The 17,731-nt window shown below is 33.2% G+C and overlaps 1 protein-coding gene across 1 annotated transcript in view; it reads left to right on the forward strand.

Moving 5' to 3' along the window:
* Nucleotides 1-563: 563 nt before the first annotated feature.
* Nucleotides 564-17,731, forward strand: part of SNTG2 (syntrophin gamma 2) — a 671,931-nt gene continuing 654,763 nt past the window's right edge. Inside the window, exon 1 of the mRNA XM_074288004.1 lies at nucleotides 564-1,304. Coding sequence (XP_074144105.1) covers nucleotides 1,233-1,304 — 72 coding nt within the window. The 5' untranslated portion in view covers nucleotides 564-1,232. The remainder of the gene's footprint in view (nucleotides 1,305-17,731) is intronic.

Genomic DNA, 17,731 nt, shown 5'->3' on the forward strand with positions numbered 1-17,731 from the left:
TACTTTTTGTTTGTTTGCTTTAAAGATGATGTGGTTTGGAGTTATTTGTTTTGCTACTTATTACTTGTGAGATGTGAAGAAACTGGGACCTCTCTCTGGTACTCAGTTTTTCCTTTGTAATACAAAAGTTGTTGATGGTCCTTTCCTGCTCCAAATCTTGTTATTCAAGGATTCTCTCCCAACTTTGCAATTCTATAAAAGATTTGTTTGAGGTGTTATCCATTAGGGACAAAAGATGCTCACTAAATGCTGTTTCTCTGAGACTTATTTATTTTTGTTAAATTATCAGATAAGTAAGAGTGAAAAGGCACCACCCAGCAAAATAGAGGGGTGGGAGAAACAAGCAAACAGAAAATTGGCCATTGCTGGCCTAGCAATGGAAAGAGGCAGAGGGCCAAGGCCAGCAGGTGCAAATTGTAGGGATTCCAGTGAATGGAATCTAGGGAGCACTCAGTACTTTGCAAGGGAGAAATGGAACTCCATTGATATACCACGAAGACAGAATTAGATAATTGTCCTAGGATGGAGGGAAAATGGTCATAAATCTTGACGTGGGCCAGATGCTGGAAAATGTTTTAGTGTGTCTTTATTATTTGAAAAGTAATTCAAGACTTGTGAAATATTCTCCAGGATGGAAGAAAAGAAGGATGGGGGAGGGGGGGAATACGTGTGTAAACGCCAGAAATGTACAGCTCTTCGTGCGAGATGGCTGTAAGAAACAACGGGGGTCTGAGTGGACGGAAAGGCTGAGTGGAAAGGAGAGAGCATTACACAGAGACAATTGAAGGAGGAAACAATTCACAGCTGCTCTCTCCTATTTTGTTAATCGCCTTTCCCCAAAGCGCTCAACCTGGTGAAAAGCCGTGTTCATTCCTTCCCCTCCTTGGCTCCGCACCCCTCCCTTTCTCGAGCTCCCTCGTGCAAGGAGCGTGTCGTGGCCCCTGCTCTTGAGCTGCTCTCATTGGGAGCACTGAGCTGAGCTCATGGCCTGGCCGGGATCTGCTGCCGCCACTGCCTCTGCCGCCACCGCCCGTCTCCAGCTGGTGTGAGCTTCAGACCAACAGCCTGACGGAATAACAAACCCGAAGCAGTGGCTGAGCCCGGAACCACGGACGCGGCGCAGGGGCTGAGCCCGCGGATGTTTCTGGTCCGCTTTGGGATTATTCAATGCCTGATAAAGGAGTGACAGAGCCAAATACCGCGCAGAGAGGATCTGAGCTGCATGGGAGGAAATGAGTGTGGCAGAGAAACAGCCACCCCCCGCACCGCGTGAGCGCCCGGTCACCCTCCTGGTACCCACTTGGGTAAGTACATCGCGCTCCCTCTATTGCGCCTCTCGGCAGCTGTTTTTGCGATCATCTAGCTGCATCTGTTCTCTTTCGCACCTCCTAGATAACTTTCCTGCCCAGGAGGAGGAGGAGCAGAGACTAGGGTGGGGGGTGGGGAAGAGACTTTGTTTTGGGGCCCCTTTGGGACGGGGCTCAAAAAAATTATTAGGAAAAGTCCTTTCTATCCAAGATGTGGGGGTGACTCACTCTTCTTTCCCTTTTCCTCCATCTCCCATATCTCTGACTTAGGAACTTCTTGGCTTTAACTCTTCTATTTATTTTGAAGAAGCATGAAGGGCTTAGCAGGACAGGGCAGTTACTTGAACTCGAGGTGAGCAAAATTCTTTCCCCTCCCCCCCCAGTAAGAGCATTTAAGGATTTATGTCCAACTCTTCTTTGGGCTTCTGTCCCAGATTGTAAGAGAGACATTTCTTTCACCTCCCCCAGAACGCCCTCTCCAATCTCTAGTTGTCAATCTTCTTATCTTGTCCCTTGTACATCTGTAGATTGTAGTAGCATAGGGGACCTTTGTTAACTTAGGTGAGTGGATGATCTGAGCTGACAGCTCCTCAGCTGTCAGCTGTTCTTCCGATGTTCATCCTTACCATCTTCTCCAGCGTCTATCTACCCTGCCCCCAGGCTACTCATTCAAATTTTTAGTGGTTTTAGATGGTGCACACTTGAAAAGTTTTTCTTATTTACCTAAAGAGTTGTCCTTCAAACTTAACTAGATGAAAAAAGAGACAGACAAAGAGAAAGAAAGAGACAGAGAAACTGGAGAGAAACACACAGAGAGACAGAGACAGACAGAGACAGAGACACTGAGAGAGACAAAGAGAAAAAGAAACAGAGAGTAGACAGAAAGAGAAACAGAGAGACACAGAGAGGGAAAGAAATAGCCCAGCAGGTTACAACTTTGCACAAGAAGCTTTCAGAAAAGGAGGCATGATTGTATTCACACAAGATGAAGTTACAGCAGTTCCCTGCCCACCCCCACCCCCTTCACCACTACTACCAATGACTAAAAACAGTGTAACCATGAATACCTTTTGCCAGCTTTCTCAGAATGCTGAATGATGTTCCAAAAGGCAATAGTCTTTGGAAAAAAAGTGACTGAATTGTCTTCTTTGTAATAATGCATCTATACTTTTATTGTACTTCGGTTCCTAAATAAAGATGGTAATTATAAAGGTACAAGAATCTTAGATGAAAGTTGTTCTGTGTTTAAATATTGTTAGTGGATCTTAAACTAAAGCTTCAGATGAGTTTATTAAAAATAACTTATTTTTAAATGGAAATACATAGCTATTTGTGAAATGAAGTATAACTGAAGCTTTGCTTGTGATAAAATAAATGTCAAAATATTAGGCTTCATAATTCTGATCTTCATAAAAGTATGCATGTTCTACCACCAAAAACTTTCTTTTGAATGATGGTTTAAATTTATAAATTATGCCCCCAATGGTTATGAATACTTTGTATATCTGTGGAAGCTTTTAAGTATTCTGTTCTGACTCAAATATTTTTCAAAATCATTAATATTAACATGGGTTTGAAATTATGAACAATATATCATGTTGACCCACAGTAACTTAGTTTATGAAAATTTTAATATAAAAGATAATTCTGCCATATTTATTCCAAATACTTTTTAGAATGTTAATGGCTTATCAATCTATTGATTGCCTTAAAGTATTGATTTTGGTGACAAATGCATAGTATTTAAATGCATATTTCTGAAATGGAAATTACTTAACACAACTAAATTAAAAGACACAAACATTTTTCATCGCATTTTGAAACCCTAATGTGTGAAATGATAAATGAATTATATGATAGGAAACTTTATATTAGTGTTGGAGTCTAAATATCAGGTTGATGACATACAGGAGATTGAAAATAAGAAGTCTAGCATTTAGTAAATTCATTTAAAATTCTGTGATCCCCAATATCATTCATATTAAACTCATTCAATATGATGCATTTTCGTTGTCCAATTATTTGCTATTTATATTTTCAACGATGATTCATAATATATCTCTTAATTTTTCACTGTAATGTTTGAATGTACTAATAATATCTGCAATATTCATCATTCCAAAAGTAATATAGCATAAGCCATACTGTGCTATGTAATTTTTCTTAGAATAGATGACCAAAAGATTAGCCAAAGGTTAATTAATATTGGAAAGAAATCAAATTTTAATATCAACAAGTGTATGGTTTTCTTAATGATTTGCAATAGTATTTAATGGTTTTAGTTAAGGAGAATATAAGTCTAATGAATTTTATAAGCACAAATGCATAAGTTAACACAAGTTGCAATTCTTATAGCCTACTATATTTATATAGGGTGAGATGTGTTCACAACTTCTGTAGGACTATGTGAATGTGACACATTTTATGAGGATGTCATAAGTGTTCAATAGTTGATTTTCTTTTTCCTTTGTTCTTTTTATAGCATTTGCACCTGATTTTTTTCCAATTTAAATGAGTCATAGCTCAAACTCCTGTTCTACTTTTATTCACATTACAAAATCCCATTGCAGTAAACCATTAGTACAGTGTACTGTGTGTTTTCTGCTATTGATCGGTATTTACAACAATCTTTCTGTTTTTAAATAACAATGCTACTTCAGTCTACCAAGCTTGAAGCATTAGATTGTGGGAGACAATAATGATGTTTCCTATGATGGGTTTGTAGATTGAAAGGTAGGGGGGAAATGCTAGGTCATTTGAAATGTACATTTTTCAATATAACCACTTAACCATATCTTTAAAGGTTGAGTTATTACATATAGTAAATTAAACACCTAATCTCCCAAAGAATCTTAATCATTCCTATCATGGGTTCATTATGTGTCTCAGCCTTGCTGACTCATCTTTCATTTCAACTGTGGAATTTCTGATGATGGCCATGACATCATAAATAAAACACAGCAAGTACACTTATTTTTAGAAAGGGTAAAATATTCTATTCTAACAGATGGGTGAAAACAGATCAATTGTGAAAATTTTTAGCAGGTCCTAGTGTAGAAACTTATATTTCATAGAAATTTTGTAGTGTTAACAAAAGAGATATATTTCAAATTAAAATCTATTGAAAATGTTCTATGAAAAAGTTTCAAAGTTTGTTTTACTCCAAGTTATCTTATAGAGCTATTGTCAACAAAGAGAAAAGTAGAAGATAATTCACTCTTTTTCTATATGAATATCAAAATCAATTAAATGAATATGCTCCCAAAACACAATTATCTCACAGATAATGTAAAGATAATTAGAACTGGGCTAATTCTAACCTAGGATCTCAGATACCCAAAGTCCTAAAAAAATCCTTATTATAATACACTCCTAATACTTGATCAACATTATATAAGTACTGGCTTCTTCAAAACTGTTCATTTCTCTTCTTTGATTCTGTATTTTCACAATTTTTCATAGGGGGTGTGTGTGTATGTGTGTTAGACTGACAGATATAAGAATTTCAAGGTTGTTTAAAACAAAATACATGCAAAAATTATGTTAAAATTCATAGTGGAAAGAACACTAAACACAATGTAGGAATACTTGGCCTTAGCTCATCTAGCCGTGTAACTTCAAGTAAGTCACCTACTTACTTTAGTTTATAATTTCCTATCTGTAAAAGATCCCTTTTTGTGCTATCATTCTATGAATCTATACTTTTCTATTGAACAGATGCATTTTTTTTCATTATTAATTCACCTGGATAATGCATTTTTGGACTATGTTAGGTGAACACTAGATGTCACTTTACCCCAGACCATCAACATTCTTAAATTTTCTAGTTATTAAGAATTTGAGGCCTCATTTACCCCACTATTCTTACTATACTGAATAAACCACTAAGCCATTACTACTGCAGTGTCTTCCTTAAAATGATTTGACAGACTCATGACAAGAGAATTGATTTTATGAATGTTCCAAGCAATGAAGACCCTTTCCCTTCTTTCTCTGATAACTGTTAACATGCACAGGATGCTGTTAGCCTTAGCTTCACTTGAAGATTTTCCTACATTATACTGATTATCAGTAGCACTGTCTTCAGATATTTCAGCTAAAATCACTTAGGAAGACAGTTTCTGATGTCTGAGGTGTTAGTGTTTTACATGTTACTTTATATTGTAGACAAGAAGAGTATCAGGGACAAATAAATGTATCTTTTTGATAATAATAAATGACTTTTAAAACTGGCTTTTCTAGAAGACACAGAACTAAGACTTTCATCATTAGTCTTCATTGTATTTGTTTTTTTCTCTGAGTCTTTTGCATCTGGAAATTGTCAAAATTTATTCTAGGACTCAAACTGCTACACAGTATCAGACCGACAATCCACCAATCACATGTTAAATATCTATCTGCTGAGTTTAGATAAACAGTTAAATTCAGTATAACCTGTTTTAGATGATAAATAAAAAAATATTCAGTGATGGTAGCATTAATAAAATAGAATAAAAAAGGCTAAAAACTACACTCACATTAATGTTGGATTAAATATTATTTGTAGAACCAGTCAAAATTATAGCAAGTCAGTATTGATTTTTATATTTTATTTTTAACATTGTCTTGTGATTGTCACACCTTTAAATAATTTGTGAAATATTAAAGGTTCAAGGTAACAATAATGATTAGCAAAAGCAGCTTCTTATCCAGTAGTTGGGAATTTAAGACTGAGGAAGTGATTATTTATTATGTCACTTCTGAATGGAAAGTATTTAGACATTATAGGTTTTAGAGCTGAATGATTCAGAGTGCCTCCCTAGAGTCTTTATTTTACAGGTAAGGGAGCTGAGCTCCAGATAGGAGAAAGGAATTTCTCAGGATCATATGAGTAGCAAGTGCTGAGCTAAGAATCAAGCTTAAGTCCCCTGATTTTAAATCAATCTATTTTCTAATAAACCCATTTATTTCTGGTATTGTAGTTTTGTAATTATCATCATAAAGTTTATTTGAATGATTAGATGATTTAATTTCTAAATAAGTAATGTTTCTGTTGTGCTTTGTAATATTTAAATGGTTTTTAGTGGTTTTTAAAATTTTTTATTGTTAGTGTATAAAATTGTGAAGGATTTTTTGTCGGTTTATGATATATTTTAGAGGCATTATGACCTAGTGATTAGTTTGCTGGACTTGGATTTAATAAGAGAGGCCAAATCCTGCCTCAGAGGCTTACTAATTTTGTGAGCTGGTTAAGTCACTTAACCACAAGGGCTTCTGGCAAATCTCCAAAAGATTGAAGAGCTATAAGATATTGTGTTCTGCCTTAATGTTGGCAGTTCCTAATATTATATAATCACAAATTCTTTGTATATTCACTTATGTGCTGTGTTGTAAATTTGCCAAACTCATATATTATCTCAATTGATCAAACGATTATTAAGTACCTTCTTGTTGGAATCCCTCTTGTGAGAATTGGGGATTTAAAAGCCAAAAAGGAAAAATAAAATCTTTATAATAGTTATCTATATGGTCTGTAAATATATCTCTGAATCTTTCCTGATGAAATCTCGACTCCATTGCACATAATCAGCTTTTAATGTAATGATTTATATTTAAGTTGCTTGTATTATAAATTACTGTTTTCTGTTGACAGTCTCTTCAAGCAGTTGACAGAAGTAGAATGCCAAGATGTTGACTTATATTCTGAATTTAGGGGAGATGAAGAAAACTGAATAGAGTTGGTATCGGATCCTGAAAAAATTCCAATGCTGTACCATTCTACTATAAAAGATTTATCTGAATAAATAGGTCCCTTTAAAATTATGAATATTCCCATTAGAGAATTAAAGGAGATGGTGACTTTTAGTTATTTATTCTTTAACGTGAATAATTTTCCAGACATTTTTAGTATTTAAAGAAAAGGAACATTAGATTCCATGTAGTTCAACTCCCATTTTATATATGAGGAAAAAGATGCCAAATAAGGAAGGAAAGATCATTGATTTTTGATTCAAAAGTACTGACTTTAAATTTTGACTGCCACTTGCCACTTGTTTGGTCTTACTTTTGACTTTCTTCATCTCAAAAATGGGCTGGGGGGGAGGGGAAGGGGTAAATCTGATAATGACCTCTAGTGCCTTCTCTAGCTCTAGAAACGAGATCTTTTTGAGATCTCATGAACAGCCTTTGGTCATAGAGTGAATTAATGAATAATCCAAAACTAGGAAAACCCAGTATCCAAGCTATCTGTTTATTACTCTTTCTACTACTATAGTAGGAATGTTGGGTCTTTCCAGAGACTTTGTTAATTTTAAAAAGCTTCTGGGGAATGTCCCATGTAGCTGTAATTTCTATTTGCCATTTTTCATCTTTTTATTTGCTAATATTGTTGATAATTGGTTTCTACTAATCCTGACTTTTCAGCATTAGAAAAGCACAGCAGAAATATGTGTAAATCACACAGCAAAATATGCTTACTGTAGCAAAGGTGCTCAAGTTTCAGGGGAATCCTCTCCAGCAGGACTTCTCAGAATCTTTCAACAACTTCTCAAGCTGCATCTATCTACACCTTTCTTTAAAGCCTTTTATAGAGGAAACTGGAGTCTCTGTTCTCTAAATCTCTTAATATTTAATGAGAAGAAATTGTAATTCCTTTTTAAGAAACCAATTATTAATGCTATCTATGTCAAGTTAATTCTACATGGATTTAAAAATCTTGCCCTATAAATATTTGTGGGTAAGAAATATACAGATCATAGCTCATAATATTAGTTCACATTTAGGTAACATTTTAAAATTTGCAGGTACTTTATATTTTCTTACAGTGACTCTATAAAATATCAATATACAGATATTTATCAAATGCCTACTTCATGCCAGATATTGTGCTAAAAGCTGAGATACAAAAGCAAAGAATAAGACAATTCTATTGGTAATAAAATTATTAGTATCCTCCTTTTATAGATAAGGGAAATGAAGCTCATAGTCATCAAGTGATTTCCTTCTGTCACACAGTTTATCTATGCAGCAGGTTGGATTTGAATCCAGGTTTTCTGGACTTCAGATATGGGTATCTAGTATATGCACTGGCCAAAATCATCTTTATGCCATAAATTATAATATAATATAGTGAACAATTACTGCTTATTCTCTTATCATATTAATTATCATAAAATGGCTTAAATGAAGTTATTTGCTACATATTTCAATATTTTATAGTGTCAATCATTCTGTACTTGGGATGAGAAAACTTGGCTATAAGACCAACTCCACTATTTACCAGTCTGTGACCCTGAGTAAGCCATTTAAATTTTTTGTGACTTTAATTTCCTTGTTGATTAGAAGAGGGATAATGCAATTTGTACAACTTATTTCACAGGGTTGCTATGAAAAAAGCACTTTCCAAATTCATAAATGTGATAAAAAATATTTCAGCATAATGGAAAAAGGTAGGAGAGTTGGATGATGTGAGTTCAAATCTTTACTTTTTTTTTTTTTTTTTTTTTTTTTTTACAACCTGGAAAACCTTGGACAGTACATTATCTCTAGCCCTCACTTTTCCACACAAGTTGTAAAGTATCAATTGATGAACTAAGTAGTCTCTAAGGTCCCTTAAGGCTCTAAATGTATGATTTTTTTTTGCTACAGCCTATGATTTGTTAGTATTTTTTAAACAATGCAAAAGCAAAGGCAATCTTCTTAAAAGTTGTTTTAATAATAACAATTCAATATCCTATATATAGAGATTCTTGTGTTAGAAGATGATGGAGATATGATTTCTTATATCCTGTGCTATCACATACGTACATACACATACATATGTGTGTATTTGTTGTTGTTCAGTGATTTTAGTTGTGTCTGACTTGTTATAATCTTATTTTAGGGTTTTCTTGATAAAGGTATTGGTATGTTATATCATTTCCTTCTCCAGCTCATTTTACAGATGAGAAGACTAAGACAAACAGTATTAATGGCTTGCCCAATGTCACAAAAGTAGTAGGTGGCTGACTCTAGATTTGAATTAGAGTCTTCCTGACTCCAGACAAGGTGCTGCATATATCACATATGTATCAACTATATGTGGCTATATATGTGTCTGTGTATGTGTGTATATGAGAGATATCTAATTTTATTTATATGTCTATGTCCATATGTATATAATTTCTCAACTCCTAATAGTGTTTTCCACATGGTAAAAGTCTGGTTTATTTGCTAAATATGAATTATAAGACACAGCCCTTACACACTTAAAACTAAAGGGCCAGTATGTAAAAACAGAATAGAAGACAAATATATAAATGTACACTAAAGTTGAAAACTCTATCAGACTTAAAGGTGAGGTCAGTAAAGTTTCTTTAAAAATATGACCTTTACTCGGGTCTGCCCTTTAAAAAAAACTGGTGAGAATTAAGGAATCATATGTGAAAAGAGGTGTTTCTATATCTCAGGAATACTATGAAAAGCTACAGACATGGGAAAGAATCTGGAAGAGCATAAGACAATTTAGCATTAAAAAGATCAAGGCTTTTTTTTTTAAGTTGAGGAGACAATAAAAAGAAGATAAAATGTTTGCAAAATGATTAATGGAAAAGGATGACAAAAATGGATCAGGAAATGGCTTCAGGTGTGAAGTTGTTTATTTAGCCTTAACAAGTAAGAGAAGATTTTCCCAATAAGGGGTATGTGTGTGTGTGTGTGTGTGTGTGTGTGTGTGTGTGTGTGAGAGAGAGAGAGAGAGAGAGAGAGAGAGAGAGAGAGAGAGAGAGAGAGAGAGAGAGAGAGAGAGAGAGAGAGAAAGTTAGAGGAAGGAAGAAAGGGAGGAGAGAAATATACATATATATATACATACATACATATATATGTACATATATATATATATATATATAATAGGTGATTCAAATGAAAAGTTTGAGGAAAATAAGGAAATGAGTTGAAAGACCTATTTTTAAAATGTTCTCAACATTCATATTAAATTAAGCTAAATTATTTGATTTAGTTGTGATGTTTGGGGAGGATTTGGATGCCTTGAAAAGGAACATAAAAATTTGAAACAGTCACTGTGAACCATAAGTTATTGAGAGAAGAGGAGGACTTTGAGTCATAATAAAGTGCTATCTGAGTTTATAATCAATCAGTTTATCAATAAATGTCACAATTCTAAATTCTTGAAATACAAAGACTAAGTCCCTCTCTTCAATGAGCTTATATTATTTTTAAATTTTAAAAGAATTATATTTTCCGATTACATGTAAAAACAACTTTTAACATACATTAATTTTTAAAAAGTGAGTTCCACATTCTCTTTCTCCCTCCCTCTCTTGTCCTCTCTCCCCAAGATTGTAAGTAATTTGATACATGTTATACGTGTGTAATCACACTAAATATATTTGCATATTAATCATACTGAGAAAGAAAACTTTGACCTCCAAAAAACCATCATGAGAAAAATAAAAAGTGAAAACTTATATACTTCAATCTGTATTAAGACTCTATCTATTTTTTTTCCTCTGGAGATGGATAACATTTTTCATCATGAGTCTTGGAATCTTCTTAGATCATTGTATTGCTGAATATTCATTCACAGTTGATCATCATACAATATTGCTATTACTGTGAATAATGTTCTACTGGTTCTGCTTACTTCACATTGTATCAGCTCATAAAAATATTCTGAACTTTTTTCTTAAAATTTCCCTGCTTATCATTTCTTCTAGTACAATAGTATTCCTTAATAATGATATATTATAATTTGTTCAGTCATTCCCCAAATGATGCTCTTCCTCTAAATTTCTTATTCTTTGCCATAACAAAAAGAGCAACTGTAAAGAGCTGTTTTTTCTTTTTCTTTGTTCTCTTTGAGATACAGACCTTGTAGTGGTATTACATTAAAAGATAAGCACAGTTTTATAGTCCTTTGGGCATATTTCCAAAATACCCTCCAGAAATAATGCATTAAGTCACAATTCCACGTAGTGTAATATCATCCCAATTTACCCAGATCCCCTCAAATACTTATCACTTTTCTTTTCTGTCATATTGATCAATCTAATAGGTATGAATAGTACCTCAGCATTGTTCTAATTAATTATGAATACACATAAAGATTTTTATATATGATCAGATTTAGCTTTAATTTCTTCATCTAAAGACTGCCTGTTCATATCATTTAGCCATTTATTAATTGACTTGTATTTCAAAAAATTGACTCATTTCTCAGTATATTTGAGAAATGAAGCATTTATGAGAGATACTTAGCAGGAAAGTTTTCCCCTGTAAGCTTTCTGCTTGTTTCCCCCTCTAATTTGGCTTGTATTGGTTTTGTTTGTGTAAAACCTTTTTAATTTAAATAATCAAACTTATTTTACATCTTGTAATGCTTTCTATTCCTTGTTTGGTCATAAATTCTTCTCTTCTTGGTAGATCTCACAGGTAAGTTAGGATTAATTTACATTTTAATGGAAAAATCACCTATACATATATGCCTGTATAATATGTGTATAAAATAGATTTTTTTTTTTTTACCATTGACACAGGAACAGAGAAGTCAGATGAAAAGGGTTTCATAGGGCTAAAGAGCTGTAATCTTGGAAGGCAATAAGAGAAGGAAAAGAGGGTAATAAAGCTTTCAAAATGGTTGCTTATGTGGTGATGCAGGTCTTGTGCTTATCAAAACAAGTCTGAAACTTTCTCAAGTTCTTTAACTGGCTGATTGTTTTAAGCTAGCTCTTAGAAATTGTTCTAAGAAAAACAAATTGCCCTCATCCAATCTCTAACTGAATGTTATAAGTGGTTATTTTTATCTTCATTGTCTCCTTCATACTAAAAATTGCCACGATGATTGATATGTATTTGTTTGCTGTTTTTTAAAATAAAATAATTTATTGTGAAACTTTAAACAGAGAAACTTTTCCACGTGTAAAAATGTAAACTTCATAAAATTTATTCCTTACACTACCTTTTTCATGTATAAAAATTCTCTTTCTATACAGTCACATGCAATTTATATATTATTCAACAGGTTTTACTGTCTTTACTTAAGATTAAGCCAAGGCAGCATTGTTTAGTGGTTAGAAAACTTTTGCTGGTAGCTGGCCTCTGAGCTGGAGAAAGTGTTGGTGCATATAAATGTGAAATCAGGAGGAAAAGATGTAGAGGAAAATGTATAGGGCACAGAGAGAGAAATATTTTTTATTAATTTTTATAATTATAACATTTTCTTTGACAGTACATATGCATAGGTAATTTTTTTTTTTACAATATTATCCCTTGTACTCCCTTCTGTTCTGAGTTTTTCCCCTCCTTCCCTCCACCCCCACCCTAGCTGGCAGGCATTCCCATACATATTAAATATCTTATAGTATATGCTTGGTACTATATATATATATATATATATATATATATATCTGCAGAACCGAATTTTGTTGTTGTTGTTGCAAAGGAAGGATTGTATTCCCAAGGTAAAAATAATCTGGGAAGAGAAACCAAACCAACCAAACAAACAAAAACAAAAAACAAACAAACAAACAAACAAACAAAAAAAAAAACAATGCTCACAGTTTACACTCATTTCCCAGTGATCCTTTTCTGGATGTAGCTGATTCTGTCCATCATTGATCAATTGGAATTGGATTAGCTCTTCTCTATGTTGAAGATATCCACTTCCATCAGAATACATCCTCATACAGTATCATTATTGAAGTGTATAATGATCCCCTAGTTCTGCTCATTTCACTCAGCATCAGTTGATGTAAGTCTCTCCAAGCCTCTCTGTATTCCTCCAGTTGGTCATTTCTTACAGAACAATAATATTCCATAACATTCATATACCATAATTTACCCAACCATTCTACAATTGATGGACATCCATTCATTTTCCAGTTTCTAGCCACAATGAAAAGGGTTGCCACAAAATTTTTGGCACATAGAGGTCCCTTTCCCTTCTTTAGTATTTCCTTGGGATATAAGTCCAGTAGTAGTATGGCTGGGTCAAAGGGTATGCACATTTTGATAACTTTTTGGGCATAATTCCAGATTGCTCTCCAGAATGGTTGGATTCTTTCACAACTCCACCAACAATGCATCTGTGTCCCAGTTTTCCTACAGCCCCTCCAACATTCATCATTATTTGTTCCTGTCATCTTAGCCAATCTGACAGGTGTATAATGATATCTCAGAGTTATCTTAATTTGCATTTAAGAGAGGGAAATATAAATTAGGTTTTGGATATACAGAATTTGAGATGCCACAGGAAATCAAAAGAGCGTTGCCTCTTTAGGAGGAAGTATCAAAGCTGAAGGGAAAGATTTGGAAATCATCTACCTAGGTAGGAGTTGGGCACATGTCTTTATCATTATTATTTTTCTCATTAGTTAAGAAGACATGGTTAGCTGGATGATTTCTAATGTTTCTTTTATCTTATACTGTTAAATTTTCCATATTTATATTTTCCCTAGTTATAATTCTAAATTGTAGTATGGAAAAGCAGCAAGGTATAATGGCTGGAAAGTTGCCCTCACAGTCAGACCCAGGTGCAAGGTACCACTATTATATATATTGTCTGTCAAAACGTGCAAGTCAGTACAATTTTGAGTACCTCTAAAAGATGTAAATTGTAGAACATTTTTGAGCTGTTTTAGTGGAAGGAATGCTTACTGGAATTTCACTATGATAAAATTACTTTTATAGACTAAAAACAAACAAAAAATTACAAGTATATTTTCCAGTTTGTCTTTTCTTGGAGGGGATTTGGTTGTGGGAGGGAAAAATAGTGCATTTCATTTTCATTAATTGTTACCATAACTCTATGGTTACTAGTTCTTTGTGGTTAATGATTATAAGCATGTGGTACAGTCAATGTTTCCACTTATATTCTATATAATGAGCACTTACTAAGTACCTACTATGTGCTCAACATTGTGTCAAAGCTATAAGGAATGTAAAAGGAAAACTGGATAATTTCACTTTATATGTTAATAGGGCTTTACAATTTGTTAAGTGCTTTCATAGCTATTACATTTGACCCCCACAATTGCTGTTTGTCAGTTAAGGAAGAAAGAGAGGAATCCTATTGCCACAGAAGAAAAAGTTCTGAATTTAAGCCTGATGACCTGAATTAAAATACGGTTTGTTTTTGTTTTTCAGTTGTTACCTTTAAGATTAATTTCACCTAACTTAATGTCAGTTTCCTCATCTACAGAGAAAGAACTAGATGGTCCCTAGTTCTCCTTCATTTCTAAATCTAAGATGCTATTGTATTAAACTCAATCTGCTTACATCAGTGACACCTCTGTTTTGTCAGAATTGTGAATACAATAAAAAATAAACTTGTACTGAGAGAAAAGAGAACATCATTGCAGGCACTTTTGGGAGATATGCACTATCTGATAGTGCAACATCAGATGCTAGATTTTTTTTGTTTTTTTTTATGAAATCCATGTGAAACATTTAGGTAAAACAGATGCAAATGCAAAATATTGTTAGGAACTTTGGTAGTTCTATCAAACCCAAATGCTGGTACCAAGAAATGTCACAAAAATAATTCCTAAATAGAGTTAGAGTTTCTGAAAAGAAAAAAAAACATATAACATTGTGACATGCAAATTAATATTTTAAACTAATCATTCAAGCAATAATCATTTATTAATAATGAGTCTCAGGTACTATATTAAAAAGAAACATAAATAAATAGTCCAGCCCTGATGTAGCTTAAATTCCATCAGAGAAACTTTTTAAAAATAGTTTGTAAATATAAACCAAATAACCTCTTTATAAAATTGCATCCAATTTATATTCTAAATTTGATAATCCTTGAGTTCTTACTACCCTTTCATCTTCAGAAAACATATTTTCTCCCCCTAATTATATAGTAAGTGAACTTTTTCTTTGGTGATATCTGGTTTTCTTTTCTTTTAAGCCTTCTCACTATTTCCTAACCCCTTGCCCCACCAGACCCTACAGGATTTAGCTTATTTCACTGATTGACTTTCAAGATGAAAAAATTTATAATCTTTCCAGGATGTAAGCTGATTGTGAGCTGAAGGCACCTTCCAGTGTGAATGGATATCCATTTTATGAGACCATTCTTGAAAACTTAACAGACTTTTAGATCCAAAAAGATACATTTCTAATGCTGAAATATTAAATCTTACAAGAAATTGATCTTTTTTTATTTGTTATTTAGATAGGCATTATTGAGGATGAAATAAACTTTTCTAGCACCCTTCACATCTTATACTTTAGGTACAATCTATTTGCAAGGCCAACTGATCTCCAAATGGAAATACTGCATTTTCCAAATACCATCCTAAAATGGAAGGGTTTATTATTGTTTTTATATATTATATTCTATCTTTGGTGGAAGTAGGAAGAGAGTCCTATTTTTGGTAAAAATGCAAGCATAAGAGACAATAGCATGACTTGAGTTTCTGAAAATCAGTTTTATATAATAAAACAGTACCAGATTTGAACTATTTATGTGACCATGAGAATTTGTAGTATTTAAATTTGGGAAGACCTTAAAGATCAACTGATCAAGTACCTCATTTTTCAGATAAGGAAACTGAAGATAAGAGAGGAGAAAGATCCTTTTTAGGTACAGCTAATGATGCAAAATCCAGTGCCATTTCTAATGTTATTGTGCTATATTGCATTTATTTCTTATTTTTACCCTCAGTTGCCACTTAGGGCCAACTAAATGGATTTCAGGCCTTGGGAACTTTAGGGATTTCAGAAATATAACTTATTGTCTTTCTTCATTTCTTGATTTTTATTCACTTCTATATTTGCCTTGCTTTTTTCCTACAAGATTTTAAAGCACTATGATTCCAGTTCAGTTTTTAGTACTTTCAAATGTTGGTATAAATAAATCTGAAATAAAGACTGTCTCAATATTGTATTGAATAAAACAAGGGGGACTTTTAAAAGAGCAAAATGAAAATTGTAAATAGAATTCATATTAAAAAAAAGTCAGACTAGTACATTGTGGGATGATACTGAAAAGATTTTTATTCTAAATATACTTCCTAAAAACCTTATGTTGTAATGACATACTGAATAATTATTTTGTTTCTTTCTATTTTTTTGAAAAAAGAAGCTAATTTCTTTAAAAATTCATACTTAGTTAAATGTATTATCTTCAAGTGCAAAATTGAACTGTTATTTCAGGTATGTGTCATGAAAGAGAGATTGCTAGACCTAGAATCAGTGGTCTCTTGGTCTGAGTAATGGCTTGAAAAACCACAACTATGAGTTGCATAAAGTCATATTTTTATTTTGACGCATCATTTTATTCCTTTAATAAGAAGATAGCAACTATCTCAACTATCTTGAGGGAACATATTATATTAAGTATAAGGACTCTCATTTACAAACTCTCATCTTCCTACTCTTCTTAAATCTTATTCCCCAAAACATATTCTTCAATCCAAGGACCTCTTTGCTGTTTCGTGAACACTATTTTTTATTTCTCTGATTTGACATTTTCTCTGATTGTCCCTTATAGATGGAAAATTCTCCCTCATCCATTCAAATTACCAGTTTTCCTGGGTTCCTTTATATCCCAACTAAAATCCCATTTTCTACAGGAAGCCTCCCAAATTTCTTTTAATTCCAATGTTTTCCATCTCTTTAGTATTTCCTGGTTATCTTGCATATAACTTGATATGTATAAGCATTTTACATATATGGATATTTATGTATACATAAACATACATATGCATATAAATATACAGAGATTTATATCTGTATTTGTATTAATATACACAAAGGTATATATTTCCATATGCATGCAAATATATATATGTGTATATATGTATATATATATATATATATGTATATGTGTGTATATATATATATATATATATATATATATATATATATATATATATATATATATATATATGTCAATGCTTTGTAACGTGCTCTCCTGGCAATTACAATTATTAGTCTGTCCTAGACCCAACAGAGTACCTTTGACCACTGTCCTTTGCAGTGTGAACTCTACCCAGCTCGCCTCCTGTGAGGCCTTCAAAGGTCTCTGGCCACAATCTCTTGAATCTATAGCTTAATAACCGGTAGCGCACTCAAGAACAGCCACGTGTAATCTTAAAAGCCTTTATTATATATACTCACATAATGCCCTGACTTAATGCTTCCTGAGTGAACACCTGGTCAGAAGACCCACGTGTTCACTATATGAAATTCAAATACAATTCCCTTCAAACACATCCTTTGACCGAAAGACTTGATTCTTATACTATCCAGGGATAAATTATTTACATTTCAATTTGTCTTGGAAATAAATGAACATTTTCTGCCTCAGTTAGAGTCATGGAAAATTGGGAGAAAAGAAAATGAGCCTGGATCCAGTTGAGTGTTACTTCCTAGTTTTGTTAAATTGGGGAAAAAGTTATATAAATGGCAAAGAGGGCATGAAGCATCTCCTTAAA

This window comes from Sminthopsis crassicaudata, chromosome 2 (genome assembly GCF_048593235.1).
Source record: "Sminthopsis crassicaudata isolate SCR6 chromosome 2, ASM4859323v1, whole genome shotgun sequence".
Lineage (NCBI taxonomy): Eukaryota > Metazoa > Chordata > Mammalia > Dasyuromorphia > Dasyuridae > Sminthopsis > Sminthopsis crassicaudata.